The sequence below is a fragment of the Gymnoscopelus microlampas genome, assembly GCF_963454915.1.
Source record: "Gymnoscopelus microlampas genome assembly, chromosome: 3".
NCBI classification, from domain to species: Eukaryota; Metazoa; Chordata; class Actinopteri; order Myctophiformes; family Myctophidae; genus Gymnoscopelus; species Gymnoscopelus microlampas.
Window position 1 is genome coordinate 21,225,532 of NC_139940.1, and position 17,987 is coordinate 21,243,518.

At 41.6% G+C, this 17,987-nt stretch overlaps 1 protein-coding gene across 1 annotated transcript; it reads right to left on the bottom strand.

Moving 5' to 3' along the window:
- Positions 1–8,411: 8,411 nt before the first annotated feature.
- Positions 8,412–9,771, bottom strand: hamp (hepcidin antimicrobial peptide). The gene is made up of 3 exons (XM_084051987.1): positions 9,547–9,771; positions 9,206–9,283; positions 8,412–8,846 (listed from the first exon to the last, which is right to left on the bottom strand). The coding sequence occupies exons 1-3, from the start codon at positions 9,631–9,633 to the stop codon at positions 8,733–8,735; spliced, it is 279 nt and encodes a 92-aa protein (XP_083908113.1). The 5' UTR covers positions 9,634–9,771; the 3' UTR covers positions 8,412–8,732.
- Between the last annotated feature and the right edge of the window lie 8,216 nt (positions 9,772–17,987).

Genomic DNA, 17,987 nt, shown 5'->3' on the forward strand with positions numbered 1-17,987 from the left:
TAATGGAAAAGACAGTTTCTCAGTTTGCTGCACAGAAGGATCAACAAAACAAAAAATTAACATTGTTGAGGTAGAACAAAAATATATTGCATTTAGTGTAAAAGAGGATGCAATGTCAGAGACTTACATTTTGTGCAGGGGTATGGACTTGAAAATCTTAGCACTCGGGTGCTAAAAGCAATTTGATAGAAATGTATGGGACAGACTGAAGGCAAAAAGGATTAACTGCTCCAAAAGAACAGAGGAATTTGTACCCATATTCATCCACTCAGTCACTGCCAGTCAAGCCGGCATTCAAGTGTGAAATCACAATTGGTAACAGGACTGATCAGGCAGAATTAATTGTGATTAAAAAGGCAATTGTGAACCACACCTTGGGGAAAAGACAGCCATGAAGCTAGGAGTGCTGAGAATAGGTCAACATGTCTCTGCTGTTACAGACAAAACACACACTCCAATACCCAGACGTGTTCAAGGGAGTGGGAAAGTTGAACAGATTAGCCTGTACATCGAACCTTCAACAGGTGGTGTAGGAAAAGATAAAATAATTGATGGACATGGGCATTGTAGAATGAGTCAAAGGCACAACCCACTGTGTAAACCCTGAGGATCTACTGTATGAACCCTGACAAGGATAGATACAGTATGAGAAGAGCCAATGATGCAATCATGAGGGAACAGTGCTCTATTTACACTGTGGATGAAATACTCCAAAACAAGAATGGCTCTGCTATGTTTAAGCTTGACCTGAGATGGGACTATACGCTCAGAATCGACACCAGAGTCATGGACTACATTTGTAGAACACAACAAAGTATACAGATACAAGAGACGGACATATTGGTATTGTCAGCCAGCCAGCAATACCAATGCATTAGCTGACTTTGAAGGTGTCAAGAACATTTCAGATGATATGATAGTCCTCAGTCACACTAGACCATGAAAGGCATGAGTGGCATGACAAGCACCTCTTTTCTTTTTTTTGTTTGTTGAATAAAGCAAGTAAAAGCATGATTAAATTCATGATTCAGCATAACTAAGTTGTAAAATAAGAAAACAACAGCCGTCTTTTCTCCTTGTGTGTTTCACTGCATATTCATTAGGCTATTGATCGACGTGTATAGCCAATGTATATTCCTATGCGTGTGTGTGTGTGTGTGTGTGTGTGTGTGTGTGTGTGTGTGTGTGTGTGTGTGTGTGTGTGTGTGTGTGTGTGTGTGTGTGTGTGTGTGTGTGTGTGTGTGTGTGTGTGTGTGTGTGTGTGCGCGCGCACACACACGCACACGCACACATGTGCATGTAGGAATGACAAATCCCCACTCTGTGACTTTGTAGTGCTGTTAACATTGAGTAAAGGCACACTGGGGAGTCTATACTGCAGCATGGTGGAGTGTGAGCCAGTAAAACAATGACAAGCCCTATCTATCCACCCCAGGGTGGCTCCGGCGAAATCTGCCGTATTAAACTGAGCTCTGCGATAAAGCGGCTTCATGCATAGTTCACCCGCGGGGGAAGGGTGGCGAGCGGGTGTGCGGGGTGGCCCTGCTCTCCTTATGTATTCCTGTCGTGCTGCATATTGTTTGATATAATCAGCGTGGACCTGGAGGTGCTTCGCTGCACTCAAACACACACCTCTCCCAAGGGTAATATAAGGCTTGGTAACACTGACATGATTTATGTGGATTCAACACATGGCTATGTGCGATATTGCATGTGAGGGAACACAGAATTTTCCACGGGTGTCGTGTTGAGGTGTTTTTAGGGATTCTTGGTATGTGTGAGTGTGTGCGTGCATGCGTGCGTACGTGTGTGCGTGCGTGCGTGCGTGCTTGTACACACACACACACACACACACACACACACACACACACACACACACACACACACACACACACACACACACACCACACACACACACACACACACACACACACACACACACACACACACACACACACACACACACACACACACACCCACACACACACACACGTGTGTAGAGCTGTGTTTACGTGGTCATAAGCCAAGGGAGAATGTTGCCCAGGGGCATATTTGGCGGGAAAAGGCAAACCACATCAAAATCCTGCCCAGTCGTTACGCTTCACCTCAAATGCATTATTTCTCAGACACAAGCTGTCCTATACAGTATATATATATCGTAGCCTAGATTGGGAATGGATGCGTAGTTGCGTACCATAGCTTTGCAACGCACTCGAACACTGTATACATTAACATTTTCACGCTTTGGCTGGGACTCAAGAAGCCTTGGAAAATGAAAAAAGTTCTACTTGCCTGGCCAAGATGGGTATTTACATACCAATGGGATTAGTAGGGTGTTCCAAGTTTCCAAAGCAGCGCACCTATTTCAGGAAAAAAAAGAAAGAACTCAACACACTATCCCTAGACAAACCCCAGGGGTTTAGAATCTAGGCACTGCAATGATGAGGTGAGGCCTAAGCCATTCGACTTGGCTACGAGGCTGGTTTTACTATTTGGTCTGGTAATGTAAATCACCATTTGTGCTTCAGTGGAGAGAAAGAGAGAGAGAGAGAGAGAGAGAGAGAGAGAGAGAGAGAGAGGAGAGAGAGAGAGAGAGAGAGAGAGAGAGAGAGAGAGAGAGAGAGAGAGAGAGAGAGAGAGAGAGAGAGAGAGAGAGAGAGAGAGAGAGAGAGAGAGAGATGTATAACAGGAATTCTATCAGGACCCAAGCTCTCCAAATACAGCTTTGAATTAAAATGAAGCAGATCAAAAATGGAAGAGCCGTCATAGGAACTATAGTATTTGACAACAGTGCCCAGCTATATTCCTACTACAGTATGTTTGTGTGTAAAGACTTTACTAAGTTCTTAGTAACTTCTTAGTTTCAAAGTAGTGATGTGAAAATGGTTAGTCTAATTAAAACACTCTTGCAACAGCAGTCAATCATAAAGGAATCAACAATGTACCAACACATTTTCACTCACAAGTTGAGCTATATTGATGAGTTGGGGTAACGTCTGACCTTGCGTCACCCCTCTGACACAATAGGATCCCCCATATCGCATCATTTTACAACACTCTCAATAGCAAAGTGAAAGTGCCATTCTCACTCCCAACTCGTAATGGTTGACGAGTCCGCTAAAAAGCACGTAAAAAGCAGACTTGAGGCCCAAATGGCACCCCGAGCGAGCCACTAGGTGAGCAGTGCCAAGTCTGCTTCACGGCTTCGGCTTGCATACCGATAGGCAAAGAATCATAGAGAATCATACATCATCCCGTCGCGTCTGATGGTCTGATGCATGGTCAAATCCATCCCAACTTGTCACCCATTTGACGCAACGCGGAAATCAATGCAGCATCACAAGCTTTAACAGAATCTTCAAAAATAACTACTGTTGTTGATAGATGTAAATATGTTCGTGTAATATTCGTGTGCGTGTGCGTGTGCGTGTGCGTGTGCGTGTGCGTGTGCGTGTGTGTGTGTGTCTTGACAGGCAGCAAGGCGGGCAGGGGAAACTCTTTCTTATTGGCTTTCCATACGTTGTTTGGTCGTATTCTGGATATGCACGCTAGGATTGGCTGTATAGGATTGCTTGATAAATGTCACTAGGACGTTGGCGTAAGGGCAAATATAAGCTAAGAAATATGCTGGTTTGTACACATTGATAAATGAGGGCCAGTATATCAACAGTCTATAAACAACATCTCTCATCAGTTATCCTTAACAGGCATCTGTTAACTGTTCTGTACTGTACATCCTGGTAGTACATTTGCAATTGCACCAGAGTCAAAGCCAGAGTCAGTAATAATCCAAAATAACCGACTGTGCCAGAGTCAAAGCACGAGCCAGTAATCCCAAAGAACAAAACAGACAGTGCAAGTCTAAGCTCTCATATGTGGGTCAAGCTTGGTTGTGAACCCTGATGACTACTGGCACAGTCCAGTCGCTTTGCGGTGTGGGATGAGTCTGTGGCTGAATGTGCTCCTCAGCTCTACTCGTCCTCAGAGAGGGGATGGGTTAGTCAGGGTTATCAAGTGCGCTCCACACCCTCACACTCTATGCAGCACAAGAGATAATAGGCTACCATGTACTCCAGAGCATGTGAATTGGCTAAATGCATTTGACAGAACCATGTTGTTGTTGACATCTCAAGATGTTTCCTGACACGCTGGAAGTGTTGCTACTGGTAATCACACGTCAAATTAATAACAAAATGCATTAATCTTTCTGAATGAGTTAACCTACATGTCAGTGTCTTTTTTCCCCTGCCTCCAGCCCACCCAACCATGCCAAGCCTGCTGGGCAGGAGGTTGGATTCTGGACAAGTCAGGGATAACACTGGGAGACTGAGCCTAACAGAAACAAATGATTACAAATAAATAAACAAATAAAAAATAAACAGCGGGATGAGGGAACATCAGTATTCCGCTGCACCCCTCTGGAGGGGATGAGTGGGAGGGGGGATGGAGACCCTATCACTTGCTTTTGCTAATTAAAACTAACGACTCCAGGTGTGGTGCTGGAGCCGGACTGGAGGAGAGGCTGGGCGGGGTGTTTGTGTTGCTGGTTTGCCTTCATTACCATCTCCATCCATTCTCCTTACGAGGCCGCCACGCTATTGACTGGAAACCTGACATACAGTATTGCAATGCAACAGAAGGGGGTGGAGGATGGTGGTGTGGTGATCTAAATGCAAATCATACTGCAACGGCGTGGCATATTAGAGACAGTGTGTGTGTGTGTGTAGTGGTGATATAGGCAGTGTCATGAGGAAGCTCTTTTTTTGGACAGCTGGAATCTCAGTAATGGCCACCAATCAATCAATAACGGTATCACACCTCTAAATGTTCCCCAAAGCTTGGGAATGTGGAAGGATGTTTCTCTGGAATCAAACAGTCAATTAACATGTTATTTCCATGGCCTTTAAGCAAAGCTGTGATCAATGAGAGAGAGAGGGAGAGAGAGAGGGGGGGGGGGGGGGGGAGAGAGAGAGAGAGAGAGAGAGAGAGAGAGAGAGAGAGAGAGAGAGAGAGAGAGAGAGAGAGAGAGAGAGAGAGAGAGAGAGAGAGAGAGAGAGAGAGAGAGAGAGAGAGAGAGAGAGAGTGCAACCATGCTTATTCCCACACCTGTCAGGCCTGCCGAGCCCTCAGGTCATAATGGGACTGTTCCACTGCATACACACACACACACACACACACACACACACACACACACACACACACACACACACACACACACACACACACACACACACACACACACACACACACACACACACACACACACACACACACAGAGAGAGAGAGAGGTGCTCTACCCAAAGGCTGCCAACTGCATTGCAGACATTCATTACAATGACACATGATGTTGATATGCCCAATAATACATCACCAATACAGTGGAAAATTGGCCTGAATTTAATTCTAAATAATGTATAGTAGTGCTGTGTAAAAATGCTTTAAAATGAGAGCAAGCTCTGTTGATTCACATAGAATCATCAGTGACAGCAGATACCACCCATCTAAAAATAAGAACATGAGAAATCTTTAATTAGATCTTTTTAATTTGTGATCAAGGCTACAGTTTGAATGAATTGTTTGAATGGGTCTGACAGGATTTCATTGCATGTGTATGCCTGGGTGTGTGTGTGTGTATGTCTCTGTGTTTGTTGGCCTGTCTCAGTTTTTTTGGCCAAGTGTTTAGCACTTTTCCAACATCAAAGCCTGTCCCCTGTGTCAGAGACTGAGTCAGAGATGCTGCAGTTGCTGTGTTCAATGGCCAGCAATCAGTGTAAACAAACAGCTTCCTTCAGAATGATAATGTATTTTTTGCCAGACCCAGGGGCTTACATGAGGCTCTGTACCTGTTTTCTTCATACATGGGCATGCCCCCTTTGTCCTTAGGTCCCAGCCAGAAAAGTCTGTCCCCCTTTCGTCCATACATGGGCATGTTTTGTACCTGTTTTCTCCATACATGGGCAAAAAACTTGGCCCCGTCCGTTTGTCCTTAGGTCCCAGCCAGAAAAGTCTGTCCCCCTTTCGTCCATACATGGGCATAGACACAGGCTGACACGTCATGTGAAGTCCGGCTTAGCCTGAGTCTGGCAGAAGGTCTCCTGGTCTTGTTTTAACACAATAACACCACCGAATCACTTGAGGTTGGTTGGAAGATACAGCGTGGTGTCTGATGCCATGATGATCGAGGTTAGACAACACACTCCATATTTGGGCATTGAGGCATTGTGAACTCCTTATATGGTTATGGCTGAGTCATAGTGACATGAGCGTGGCTGCTGGAGCCCGCTGGCTGGCTTTTTTAAGATTAATATGTTATTAGATTACGCTCAATATATGGGCATAATCTGGGCACACACTAATAGAGGTAGAGCTATGTTCTAATTTACATTGATAGATAAGTGTATGTGATGTACTGTATATCGTTGCTGTCTTGCAGGAACGTTGTATCTCCATATTCAATTTTTAGCGGCGCTAGCCGCTCTATACCTTTATTAGCGGCGCTATAGCGGCGCTAGCCGCTCTATATACCTTTATTAGCGGCGCTAGCGGATCCTGCTCTATACCTGACTTTGTCCGTGTGCGTACGTCAACGTTCTGATTGGTCAGGTGTGTCAACAAAGTGATTGGTCAAGCTTCACGTGACACATGGCTATAAACACATTATAAACACATATCGATGACAAAATGTATCAAAGGCGCCGCTACCTTCACACAGGGTGTGATTTTTTTCTTTGTAATTTAATGCCCTACTTTGTCATACTACAGAGTCACACAAAATCTACAAGCATGTGTTGCAATGCATTGTGAGCTTGTAGATCTGCTATTGATGCTATTTTCAAATTTCGTGAAAGTGAAACATTTTAATGTTTCTCTTGAATGTACATCATTGTATATTTACCATAAAAATACATTTACATTTTCATTATATACTAACAGTACTATCGTGCGCTTATAATACTTTTCTTTAGCTCAACACAGGTTAAGTCTGTGTTGCATGGTCTTTCTAAAGTAATTAAGTGTTACCAATCACTTTCCTGCCATTGAATCATTTTGAGAAACATCACATCAAAATAATAGGTGAAGTGATGACAAATGGATATGCAATGACTGAATAATCTAGATGGAAATCAATTCTATCAACCTCAGTGACACTCTACTGGGGCTGATAGAATTAGGGATGTTTCTTCTCACCCCTCCCTCTTGCATCTAAAATGTAATACTCCCATTAACACAGTTGATGAGATAAGTGTAATTTGAACAAAATCCAATAAATAAACTTGCCTCAAGAGGAACTGCTAAGCTATCAAGAATGACTCTACATACAAGGATGAGTTGTGAATGCTATGCCAACGGCCCTCATAGCTGTGTTGAAAATGATTATCGAAGATGAATTTACCACTTAATATGACTCATTTCCTGTTGATGACTCTTTTTTCTTGCCTTAGCTGTAGACACTAACTCCAGGTTTTAAAAGTGATCCCTTTTCTCTCTGAACACAGGATTTGACTGAAGGAAGTGTGAGTCCTAATAAGCATATAGGTGTAGCTCTTTGTATGACCTTTTGACTGGATGCAGATGGCACTGGCATCACTCCAAAATGTTTTACCTCCAATTCACCTCAAAACTTGACCTTAGTCATACCATATTTTCATTCAAGGCCACATTAAGCCTGGTTTGTTTCCAATTCATGCTGAGAACAGGTTAATCATATGCAGCATCAGCTTACCATTAATTCAACTTACCTTATAGAGTTATGTATACTGGAATACAATACTAATAATTTGTTTTTAGACGGTGGGAAGAGAAATGTCCGCTTAGCATTTCTAATAAGAAAGTGTTTAGCATCTCCTATACGTATTTGACCAAGATACATACTATAGATAACAGTGATGCCTTATGTTTGAAAATATGATATTCAGTTCAGAATCTCAATCAAGAGATATATATCTATGATGCATAGCACAAACTGATTATTGTACGTCATTATTGTAAGGACATTAGCATACGTCCTGAGTTGACAAACTGTCACTTCAGACTGGATTTTCTACATTTTAGAGATATAATATGTATTGATTAATGTATTAGTTACTGATTTTCCATTTCCAAAATGGATAGCATTTTAGATATGCACTTATCATGGCAGTTATAATAAAAAAAAGCACCAACACTTTAGTTTTCATAAAGGTGTAAAATCCAAATTATGTTAATTATTATTATTATGGCACTCCCAAATATAATATCGAGATAATTTACAATCTGGAACCATAGTTAACTTTGAAAATGGAAATCACTGTGGCGTCTCTGAACATCATTATAAATCCAGTGAGCTATGAATCCTATTCAGTGCTGCGGTAATGATAAACAACACATCAAGGCAGTTTTCAGTTCAGTATTTATTTAGCACTGAGTGCAGACTTTGGACCAAATTTAGATAAAGACACTGTCACATTTGAGTTATTCTTTTTCAGCTCATGTCTTTGCTTATAAAAAAAAAAGACCATCACGGGATGAAAACATTACCAACGTACAACAAAATAAATAGAAAAGAGTAGCCCTTGTTTTAATTAGTTCCAACACATCTACTTTTGTCACATTGATCATGTGATACATCTACAACATCATACAAAACTAAGTAGCCTGTATAAGACAGGATGTGCATGTCAAGAATAGGTCAATTTGTTGGCAGGAAAAACAGCATAATAAATTAATGTTGCAGTTGTCATCACAGGGAATCCTCAGAATTTGCAGCAGAACCCACAGCCCTTGTTACCCTGGGCCCTGCAGCAGTTACAGCACCAGCGGCACAAAGATAGGTGGCTCTGGCGCTTCTGCCTGGTGTGACCTGGCATCTGTGTGGGGGAAACACAGGCACACATGGTAAGGTGTTTACGTCTCTAGATGTACACACAGTCACGCACACACAGTACAATAAACTGCTAAATCACACGAGTGTTCATTTTTACACTCTCAGTTAAGAGTGAAATTGACACACACACACACACACACACACACACACACACACACACACACACACACACACACACACACACACACACACACACACACACACACACACACACACACACAGATGGCTCATCCTCCTCTTCTGCGGCAAAAGCAGAGTGGCACTCCGTAGGGAAAACACATCCACTTAGGTTTTAATTTGCTCACGGTAATTGGCTTAATTCATTCCGTAAATGAAACATACCATCCACGATTCCATTGACATCTCGTGATGTTCTGCAACCGGAGTGTCATTGCTCCCTGTCTCCTCCAGCTCTTGTACCTGTTAATGAATTAAGTGCATTCAGGAACAGCGTCTTATGCATTTGCTGACAAATCATTTATACAGTAGCTAACAAGCAAATGAGGTGAGCTTAACTACGTAAGCCCTTTTTCAGAAATATAGTGAAAAGACACGATATACAAGCTCACAACGCAACGCAGCGCGTCACATCGTGGTGCGTTTTTGAGCTTGTAGATCTATTTTCACTATTAAAAATGTTTTTGAGTGACACCAGGTTGAATGTGTTTAACTCAAATACTTACCCCTGTAACGGGGACAGCATAGCTCTCCACAATGCAAATAAAGGCGAGCACGAGTGTCACTGCAACTGCAATGCTGAATGCCTTCATTCTCCTTTTTTTAGTTTAGATAGTTTATTTATTCAATCCTTGGAATGTCAGGGTTGACGGTCTTCTTTCTCATGGGTGCCGAGTCACTGAAGACTACCTCAATATCTTCAAATTGATTCTTGGGTTGTGATACCTTCTTTGAGTGCCTCCTCTGTGTGGTGGTTGACTGAGAGACAGAGTTGGTATTTATACACCCTTTGGCCCCTGTTGCCTCATCATCCTCCAGGGAGTTGCAGCCCATTCCTGGCAAGTGTTACCTAACTCCAGCGGGGAATTTTTGGACCTCCTCTTAGTCTTTAGTCTTTCTCCTCTTCATATTTCTGTAATACAAACAGTAAGGCAAATTCTCTAATCTGTTTTTATTGATTGTGGCCCCACGTCTGTTCCACAATATCAAATCAACCATAAACTTTTAAATTGAATTGTTTTCCACAGACAGGACACACAACTCCATTTGCTGCTGGAGGAGGCTGTTGTCACTCAAGGGCCGCAGTATATAGGAGCAATATGCTCTGTATTGATGCAGTGCTCTGACAACATCCTTAGATAGGGGGGGGGGCTAATACTAGTCCTTTACTGGAAGAAAATGGGAATTCCCACCACAGGCTCCAAAATTGCATGGTTAGTGGTTAGTACAAGGCTGAATAAACCACACTTTCTTGACCTAGGAAATCCTCTGCCAAGGAGAGGAAGCCACTCTGGAATACCCATTGCTCAGTCCAAAGGATGTAATTACAACCTCTGAAATGTAATAATTACCCTTTCATTTTCAACACTTATTTTTTTTCTTCTTGTGTGTAATACACGGAAACCTGCAGTTGAACCACATGAAATCGCTTTGAGAGAGGCAGAACAGTAGCCAAGGCCTGAATGAAAAGGACTCTGGAGTTGGTGGCCAGGTGATTCAATGTGTTTTATTCATTAAATATCATAATAAAAATGAATGTCTTTGAGAAGAAGCTGTTGTCTCTAGACATAATTGTGAACACCATTAAAGCTTTGTCTGCTAAGACTCATGCTCTTATGTAACATGCCTACATGTCATTATGCAGAACTTGCACATTTACAATTGACCTTGTACATTCATTCAATCTACAATCAATCGGTCCTTAGTACATGCATAAAAGAGGTCGCCTCAGAGTTGGTGTTAAGAACATAGAGAGGATGTGCGGTGGAAGAATAACTCAAAGGGGAAGACAAAGAGCCAATGTTTTGATTAAATCTGTGCCATTGATCATGTAATCATCAATCACAGCCTTTCAATGAGAGAGGCTGGGCAGCGGGTCCAGACCAATCTCTGAAAATCAACTGTGGCATCAGTAGTAAGAATATTCAGGAATGAGAAAGTGACTGTGCTATGTATTTCAGTTCTACTGTATACAATGTAAAACAGTTTTTCCACCCATGTCCTTTATGTAATGATCGTAATCAATACATTATTTTCCCCCTCACATATGTCTAAGTCAAATACAGGCATGTGCTTGTGACAGGCACATAGTGGGTATGGTTGTTGCCAACAATGCCATTCGATTAGAAGAACACTAGACAGCAGTAATTCAAGAGCACAATATGTTTGCCAATGTCAACAGTGTAAGTGTAGCCAACACTGACCAGGTCCTTACTGTAAAAGACATACCAAATGTAAAAGTAAAAGTAAAAGTAAAAGTAAAAGTCATAAAGTGTTTTGTCATAATGAAAGCTCCATTTTTCATGTTAATGAATGTCATATGACAGTGTCGCACAAAAGTAGCAAAAACAGCAGATCTTTAAGCTCACCGAATGCCTTGCAAGTGCCACTTTCTGAGTTACCCACTTTCCCACAATCAATTTCTTTACAATAAAGTCAAGACATTTGCTGCAGCTTTTGCTCTTCAGTGAAATTCTTTCTGCTTTGGTCTTCTTTTGGTAACATCTTTTGAGGAAACAAGAATACAGGCCATGCTGTGGTAGTGGATTATTTGCCTTTACATAACTTAATTATAGTTTCAAAAGTTGCACACACACATAAGGTTAGCCATGTTAGGGTATAGTTGATGTTAGTGTTTATTGGGCCATTGTTTAATCATTGATAGAAGTTACTTTCTGTGAGATGAAAGTTATGCTGTTTTGGTAGAGGTATTTGATTGTGTGACACATGTATTCTGTGTTTTGGGTGTTTTAGAGCATTTTGGTAATGAAATGTGTCATTTTGGCAAATGTGATTCAGTCTAGGAGACAGTGTTAACTGTTTTGCAAAAGTGACTTCTGTTTGGAAAACGTACTCAAGCAATCGAGAAAAAAGGAACCGTTGATAAATAGGCATGTAAGAATTCACTCAACTCACGATACGATTCGAATCACGATATTAGGTTCACAATACGATTTTTCACCATTTTTAAGCACAACATTTTTTTCCAGGCAAATGACTGAAAAAAAACGTATTTTTAATTATTTCTTATACACATATCCAGTATTTTCTTCTCTTATTTTTTTTTACATTATAATACTGTGTTTTCTCTTATCCTCTTTTCAATACGGTAGCAAATGACTGAAAACTCTTTTTTTAATCAATTATCTTACGATCTTGTATTTCCTGTAAATCGATTTAAATTGTCACCAGTTTGAATCGATTTTAATCGATTTACGATAAATCGTTACATGCCTAGTGTTAAACTACCTGATTAAGAAGAATTAACCTGGTGGACATTGTGTTAACAAGCTAAAAGCTAAATAAAAACAGATATTGAGGTTAAAAACACATAACTGGATATATATTGATTGCTGTATAAGATTAGAAAACAACTAATTAATGAAATATGTGGTTAATCTAAATTGTCATAAGGCAAATTTGTTTATTTATTCAAAGCCTTCATAAATGGTCAGTGCTATAATACTCTTGGCTGCAACAACATGTTATGGGAGCCCTGCGACAGGCTGTCTCGCTCACTGATAACCTTTGTGGTACTCTGTGTTGACTTTGGGTGACCACGATGTCAGTGTCAACGAATTTAACCATGAATGACTCGGCATCCAATGGAATCTTCTCATATTTTAGTAATCAGAGAAGATGAAAGTGTTGGCCATATGGTGCAGTATGTATACTTTCTCTGAGACACACAGTCTCGTGTGTGTGTGTGTGTGTGTGTGTGTGTGTGTGTGTGTGTGTGTGTGTGTGTGTGTGTGTGTGTGTGTGTGTGTGTGTGCGTGTGCGTGTGCGTGTGCGCGTGTGTGCGCGTGTGCGCGTGTGTGTGTGTGTGTGTGTGTGCAGGAGGGAAAGTACAGTCACTAGTCTAGAACTTGTACATTACGTCCTGTCATATAGTTGACATGTAATTTTGTTTGATAGAGTTCAGTATGCATGAGTCAACCATTAGTTGACAGTTGTGCCTCTGAAAATTGGTTTCTGTACCAAGAAGAAAATGTTTCATTATATGATGCAGAGTGCATAAGACTAGAGTATATGACAAAGTGAAAGAAGAAAGAGAAATACATGAATTAAAAAGATAGAGGAAGGGCAGTGAAACCGAGAGGGAGGGAAATTGAAAAAGGTAGAAATGTAGCCAGAAAAAAGAAAGCACATGTTTGTGCATTCACATCTGTTCCAGCCACCAAAAGCTATCAGTGGGGATCTTCTGGTCAAACAAAGCGAGGCACCAGCACGGCGCCCGCATTCACCTCAACAGGCGCCAGTCTACCTCTTCCCCCTGGCCCAGGGCATTGGCCCCCTGTCTGTTCCTCTTTCGTCATCCAGGCACCTCCCACCCCACACTCCATACCGTATTTCACAATGCCCTGCTCTTTATATGCCCCCATGAGAGGTTCTACTACAGTTGCAGCTAGCCTGCTGCCTTATAGGCTATACCCACTTATTGAAATATACCCCCAACCCACATCACTGCCTTGCCAACACCCCACCGACAGGCAATACAACCAGACTGTTGCCTTGAATGTTTGGTGGAATCAGTATGTTCCATTAAAATTGGGCCATGGTTAGTAGTGTTGTCATGAAAATGTAAATAAGCAAATGGAACTAGAACCACTAGGACTAGAACCACTTATCGATTAAGTTGTCCACATGCAGTGCATGTTTTCAAACTCAGGGGGCAGTGTGGAATAAATCCTGGAAAGACACTGCATTGGAAAGACTGGGAAATTTGGGTGCGGAATTTCCCAGTCTGTCAAAGCATTAGGCTGCTACATTCACCTAGAAGTTCTAAACCCTTACATTACAGAGTAACTCCGGTAATCAAAAGAAAAGTTAATGTTTTTTAATAATTCAGCCTAGAGGGAAACTTCTGAATCGCTGATTGTTGATAATGAACATATATCAGGACCAACATCTGGCATTTCTTTGCATTTTTGGGGGCTGCAACACCACTGTGTTAGGTCTAAAGCGAAATGTCTTTAATAATAAGTATGTATATAAAGTTTGCGTGCGTGCGTGCGTTGCCAATTTGTATCTTTCAGTATTGGTAATTTTTTTGACATAGTGTACGTAGTATATTCTATACAGAAATTCACTATCATGAAATAATATAAAAGGAAATAAATGAATGAAAATCTAGAAGGATTGAACTCGAATTGAAGGTATTGCATGTGGTCCCTGACTATGCATTCAGTAATGTAGGAAAGTGAAGGGTCTCCCCCCCCCCATATTTGTATTTCATTTTATTTTTGGAGAAACTTGGTAACTTGGTATTTGAGGACAGGGGAATCATTATCAGTGGTCATTTGAGGAGGCTTATGCTTCAATTCCAAAAGTACTTCATACAAAAGAGGATGAGCTCATTGTCCACAGACTGTCAAGAGGCACATTATATGAAACACTTGTGAAGTTGTCAGACACAATTCACAGAGCTTACAGCAAAAAACAAATGTGTTTTACCTTTTACTATATCACTGTGAGAGTGGTATTTCCACACTGGCATCCATGAAGAATTTGTACAGGGCAAGGTTGGAGCCAGAAAATGGCATTAGACTCTGTCCCTGTCCACCACTATAGATGGACCACTAGTTGAGAAACAGTGCAATGAATGACCTGTTGACCTAAGATGACACGTCAATGTTGTCATTTACTGGGAAGTCGGAGGTCAAGAAGTTCCATAGAAAACGGAGTTAAAATCTCAAGAAGAGGAAGTATTGTGCAACAAATTATATCAAGCCCTTAACAGTGTGTGTTGTACAAAATCTAATAAAGTGGGAACAAGTCCTAAAGTAACCGGCTGGGAGCTTGTGTGCTAGGGCCACTGAAAGAAGAAAGATCTGCCAAGTGTCAAATGTAACTCAGCAGTGGGGTAGGCCTTTACGTCTCCATGGATACAGCTAATGCTAGCCCTGTCATCAGTCCACTGTTCTCTGGGGACTGGGGTGGATTGCACTACAGACTGAAAACTGCCTGTATATACAAGTGCTTCCTCCTGCTGACCATTTATGATCACTGATACTATATGGCCTCTTTCCTGACTGACAGCAGTTACCCTGGTAGGTCTGGGACCAGAGCAGAGAAGAGACGTTTTATTCTGTCATAAGTACTGGGTGTGGCCTAACGCATCACACTGATGGCACCTCACATCTGGCTTCCCTGACCATAACCACCACCCCTCTCATCCCCATAGGACTTACGTTTCTGGGGGAACCACTCTGGTTGGCTGGAAAGCTTTGCCGACCCCTCCAGGCTGACATGAACATTTTGACAAGGCACGGCGGGCAGCCTCCTTATCTGTCTTTGGATCATGCTCTTGAGCTTGAACATCAGCAATGTCTTTAAAGGTGGCGGTTTCGATTCGGACTAACCTTTTATTGGATATCCAAGGCATGTTTCAGGGGTGATTTCATACTTGGCAAGAATCACCCTTCTCACCTTCTTATAGTCTCGTGAGTCCTTCATGTCCTTAAGCACGTGACATGACATATGCACTATGGACCAAAAGGACAGCCCACTCATCTGGAGGCCAACGGCAGACATGGGCCATTCTTTTAAATGTGGTTAGAAACCGTTCTATCATCTCCGGGTGACAGTGGCAACTATTTCTAGTATCGATGGACAGGTGACCTGCACCCGGGCCTGGACCAACTCCTGGTAAGACAGTTATTTTTCATGCTGCTTATCTCTAGCTGCTCGAGTTTGCATGAACGATTTCATCATGCCAGACAACTCCTCCAACTTGTCCCCGGTGGGGGCGGCCATGGTCCCCTGGTCAGCTCCCGACATAACTTCTCCATCGTCAGGCTCCTCCTGTTGCACATTTTTTTCTTCCTCCTCTGGTCATGATTTTCACCTCCTCACCAAAGTCAAAACTATCCCACTTCTGCTTGTTGGAATGAACGAGCGGTCACGACCATAAGGAGGCAGAGGCAGGAAATATATCAAACCCCAATGGTGGGCCTTTATTCCAAAAATTGTCCATAACATACATCATAACAATAAAACCATGTCTTCCAGACACATGTTACCCTGACCAGCCCTAGTTACAGAATGGCACAGAGCAACCTTTTATAACCCACCCCCTCAGGTGTTACCAACCACAGGGGTGCTCAATCATAACCTAGTTCACATAAAAAAAAACACAATACAAAACCCAACAATACCTACTATCAAAACCCCTAAATTACATCCCTTAACCTACCTAATAACATCCCCCAAACCCCACAACAAAACCAACAAACATCAATCTGCAACATATTCCCCATCCCCTGCACAATCCTGTCTGTCTCATACTTTAATAAATTCTGTGTTCGAGTTAGGAAGCACTCGTTTTCACTAACACAACGTCCTGCTGCATCCTGCAATATGTGCAATTTGGAAACAGGTGGCAACGACCATTGAGTGATTTCCAACGAGGGCTTCCAAACTCTAAAATCACAGAATTGTAGGTCATGTCTACGGTGGATTTTTATTAAACAAAGACATGACAGAGAGAAAGAGGATAACCCAAGCTATCCGTACAGGTGCAATATATTGGAGAGTTTATCATCGTTTAATACAATCATATGGGACTTTTCTGTTTCATGAATGGGCTGTCAATGGAGGGTATTGAAACTTAAATGCAGATAGCATTCATAGCATCTAAGTTGCTTGCGGCTATCTGCCAATCCATTCTTGAGTTATTTTATTCAGATATGCTGACAGAATTTGCACCTGATGATATCATTTTGACCTTGACTTTCATTGTGACCTTGACCATTGACCTTTTCAACCCAAAAGTTAATCACCTGCTGATAATTCTCTCCAGGTTCTATGAAAATCAGGCCATCTATTCTTAAGTTATTTGCTAAGAGACAGACAAACATAATGGGGAGGAAACATAACCTTCGACCAACTCTTTGGTAGAGGTAATGAAAAGAAAAATGAGTAACCACAAGCTGTATTCAAAGTTTTTTTTTAATACAGCTTAAGAATGGAATGGATAACCTTCAACCAACACTTTTGGTACAGGTATTCGTTTTTTACCACTTAACTGGTGTATTCCACCATATTCAAAAGTTGTTATTTATAGCAGATCTATAAGCTCACAATGCGTCATGGTGGGATTGTGAGCTTGTACATCTGCTATTTTCACCTATAATGCCATGCCCTACATAGGGATGCTAGGGTAAAAGTGGTTAACATCTATTCATTCAGGCAATGGTTGCGAAATTAGAGAAGTATAAATTAAAATAATAGCAAACAATAAAAACAAATATAGAGCAGATACATGCAGAATCTGTGTATAACAGATGTATATGCAAAACATCTGTTGGCATTTTAGAGATGTTGCTGATTCTATCTCATAAATGCAGCTTTTGGGAAACTATCTCTTTATATCGATAATTCTCTGGTCGGTTTAAACAGTTAGTTTGTCACTAGACATTATTGAACAAATTGAAACCACAGCTGCTTTTACCAAATCTGTGCGCATATTCGATCCTCTTTCCCTTTGCTTGACTGCAAACCTTTGTTCCTTTACTGAGTTAAACCTTTATTGATTCTCGGAGCGGAATTCAAGTCATAGCAGCAACAGCAGTGAGAATGAACCACAGGAGAGGTACACGTCAGAGTAAGTGTCAAGAAGCAAATCAAGATCAAATTAAATTAAAAAAAAACTGTCCCTATAGATATCTGCAGTGGATCTCTGAATAAGTGAAAGAGTGAACATTATGTACAGTCTTTCAATACATATAAATGTATAGTAAATATAGCCGATGGATCTGGATGAATGTGGGCTACATTATATTAACAAAGAGTAGCTTATACGTGTGGTGGGGGTACTGTGAGTGAGACAGGGTAGCGCTGTGTAGTGATTACTGTAGGCGTTGAGGAAGATGAGACTCTGTGTGATATCTTTGTACCATACAAAGGTGTGAGGAGCACTGTACAGAAGACGGAACAAAGCTCT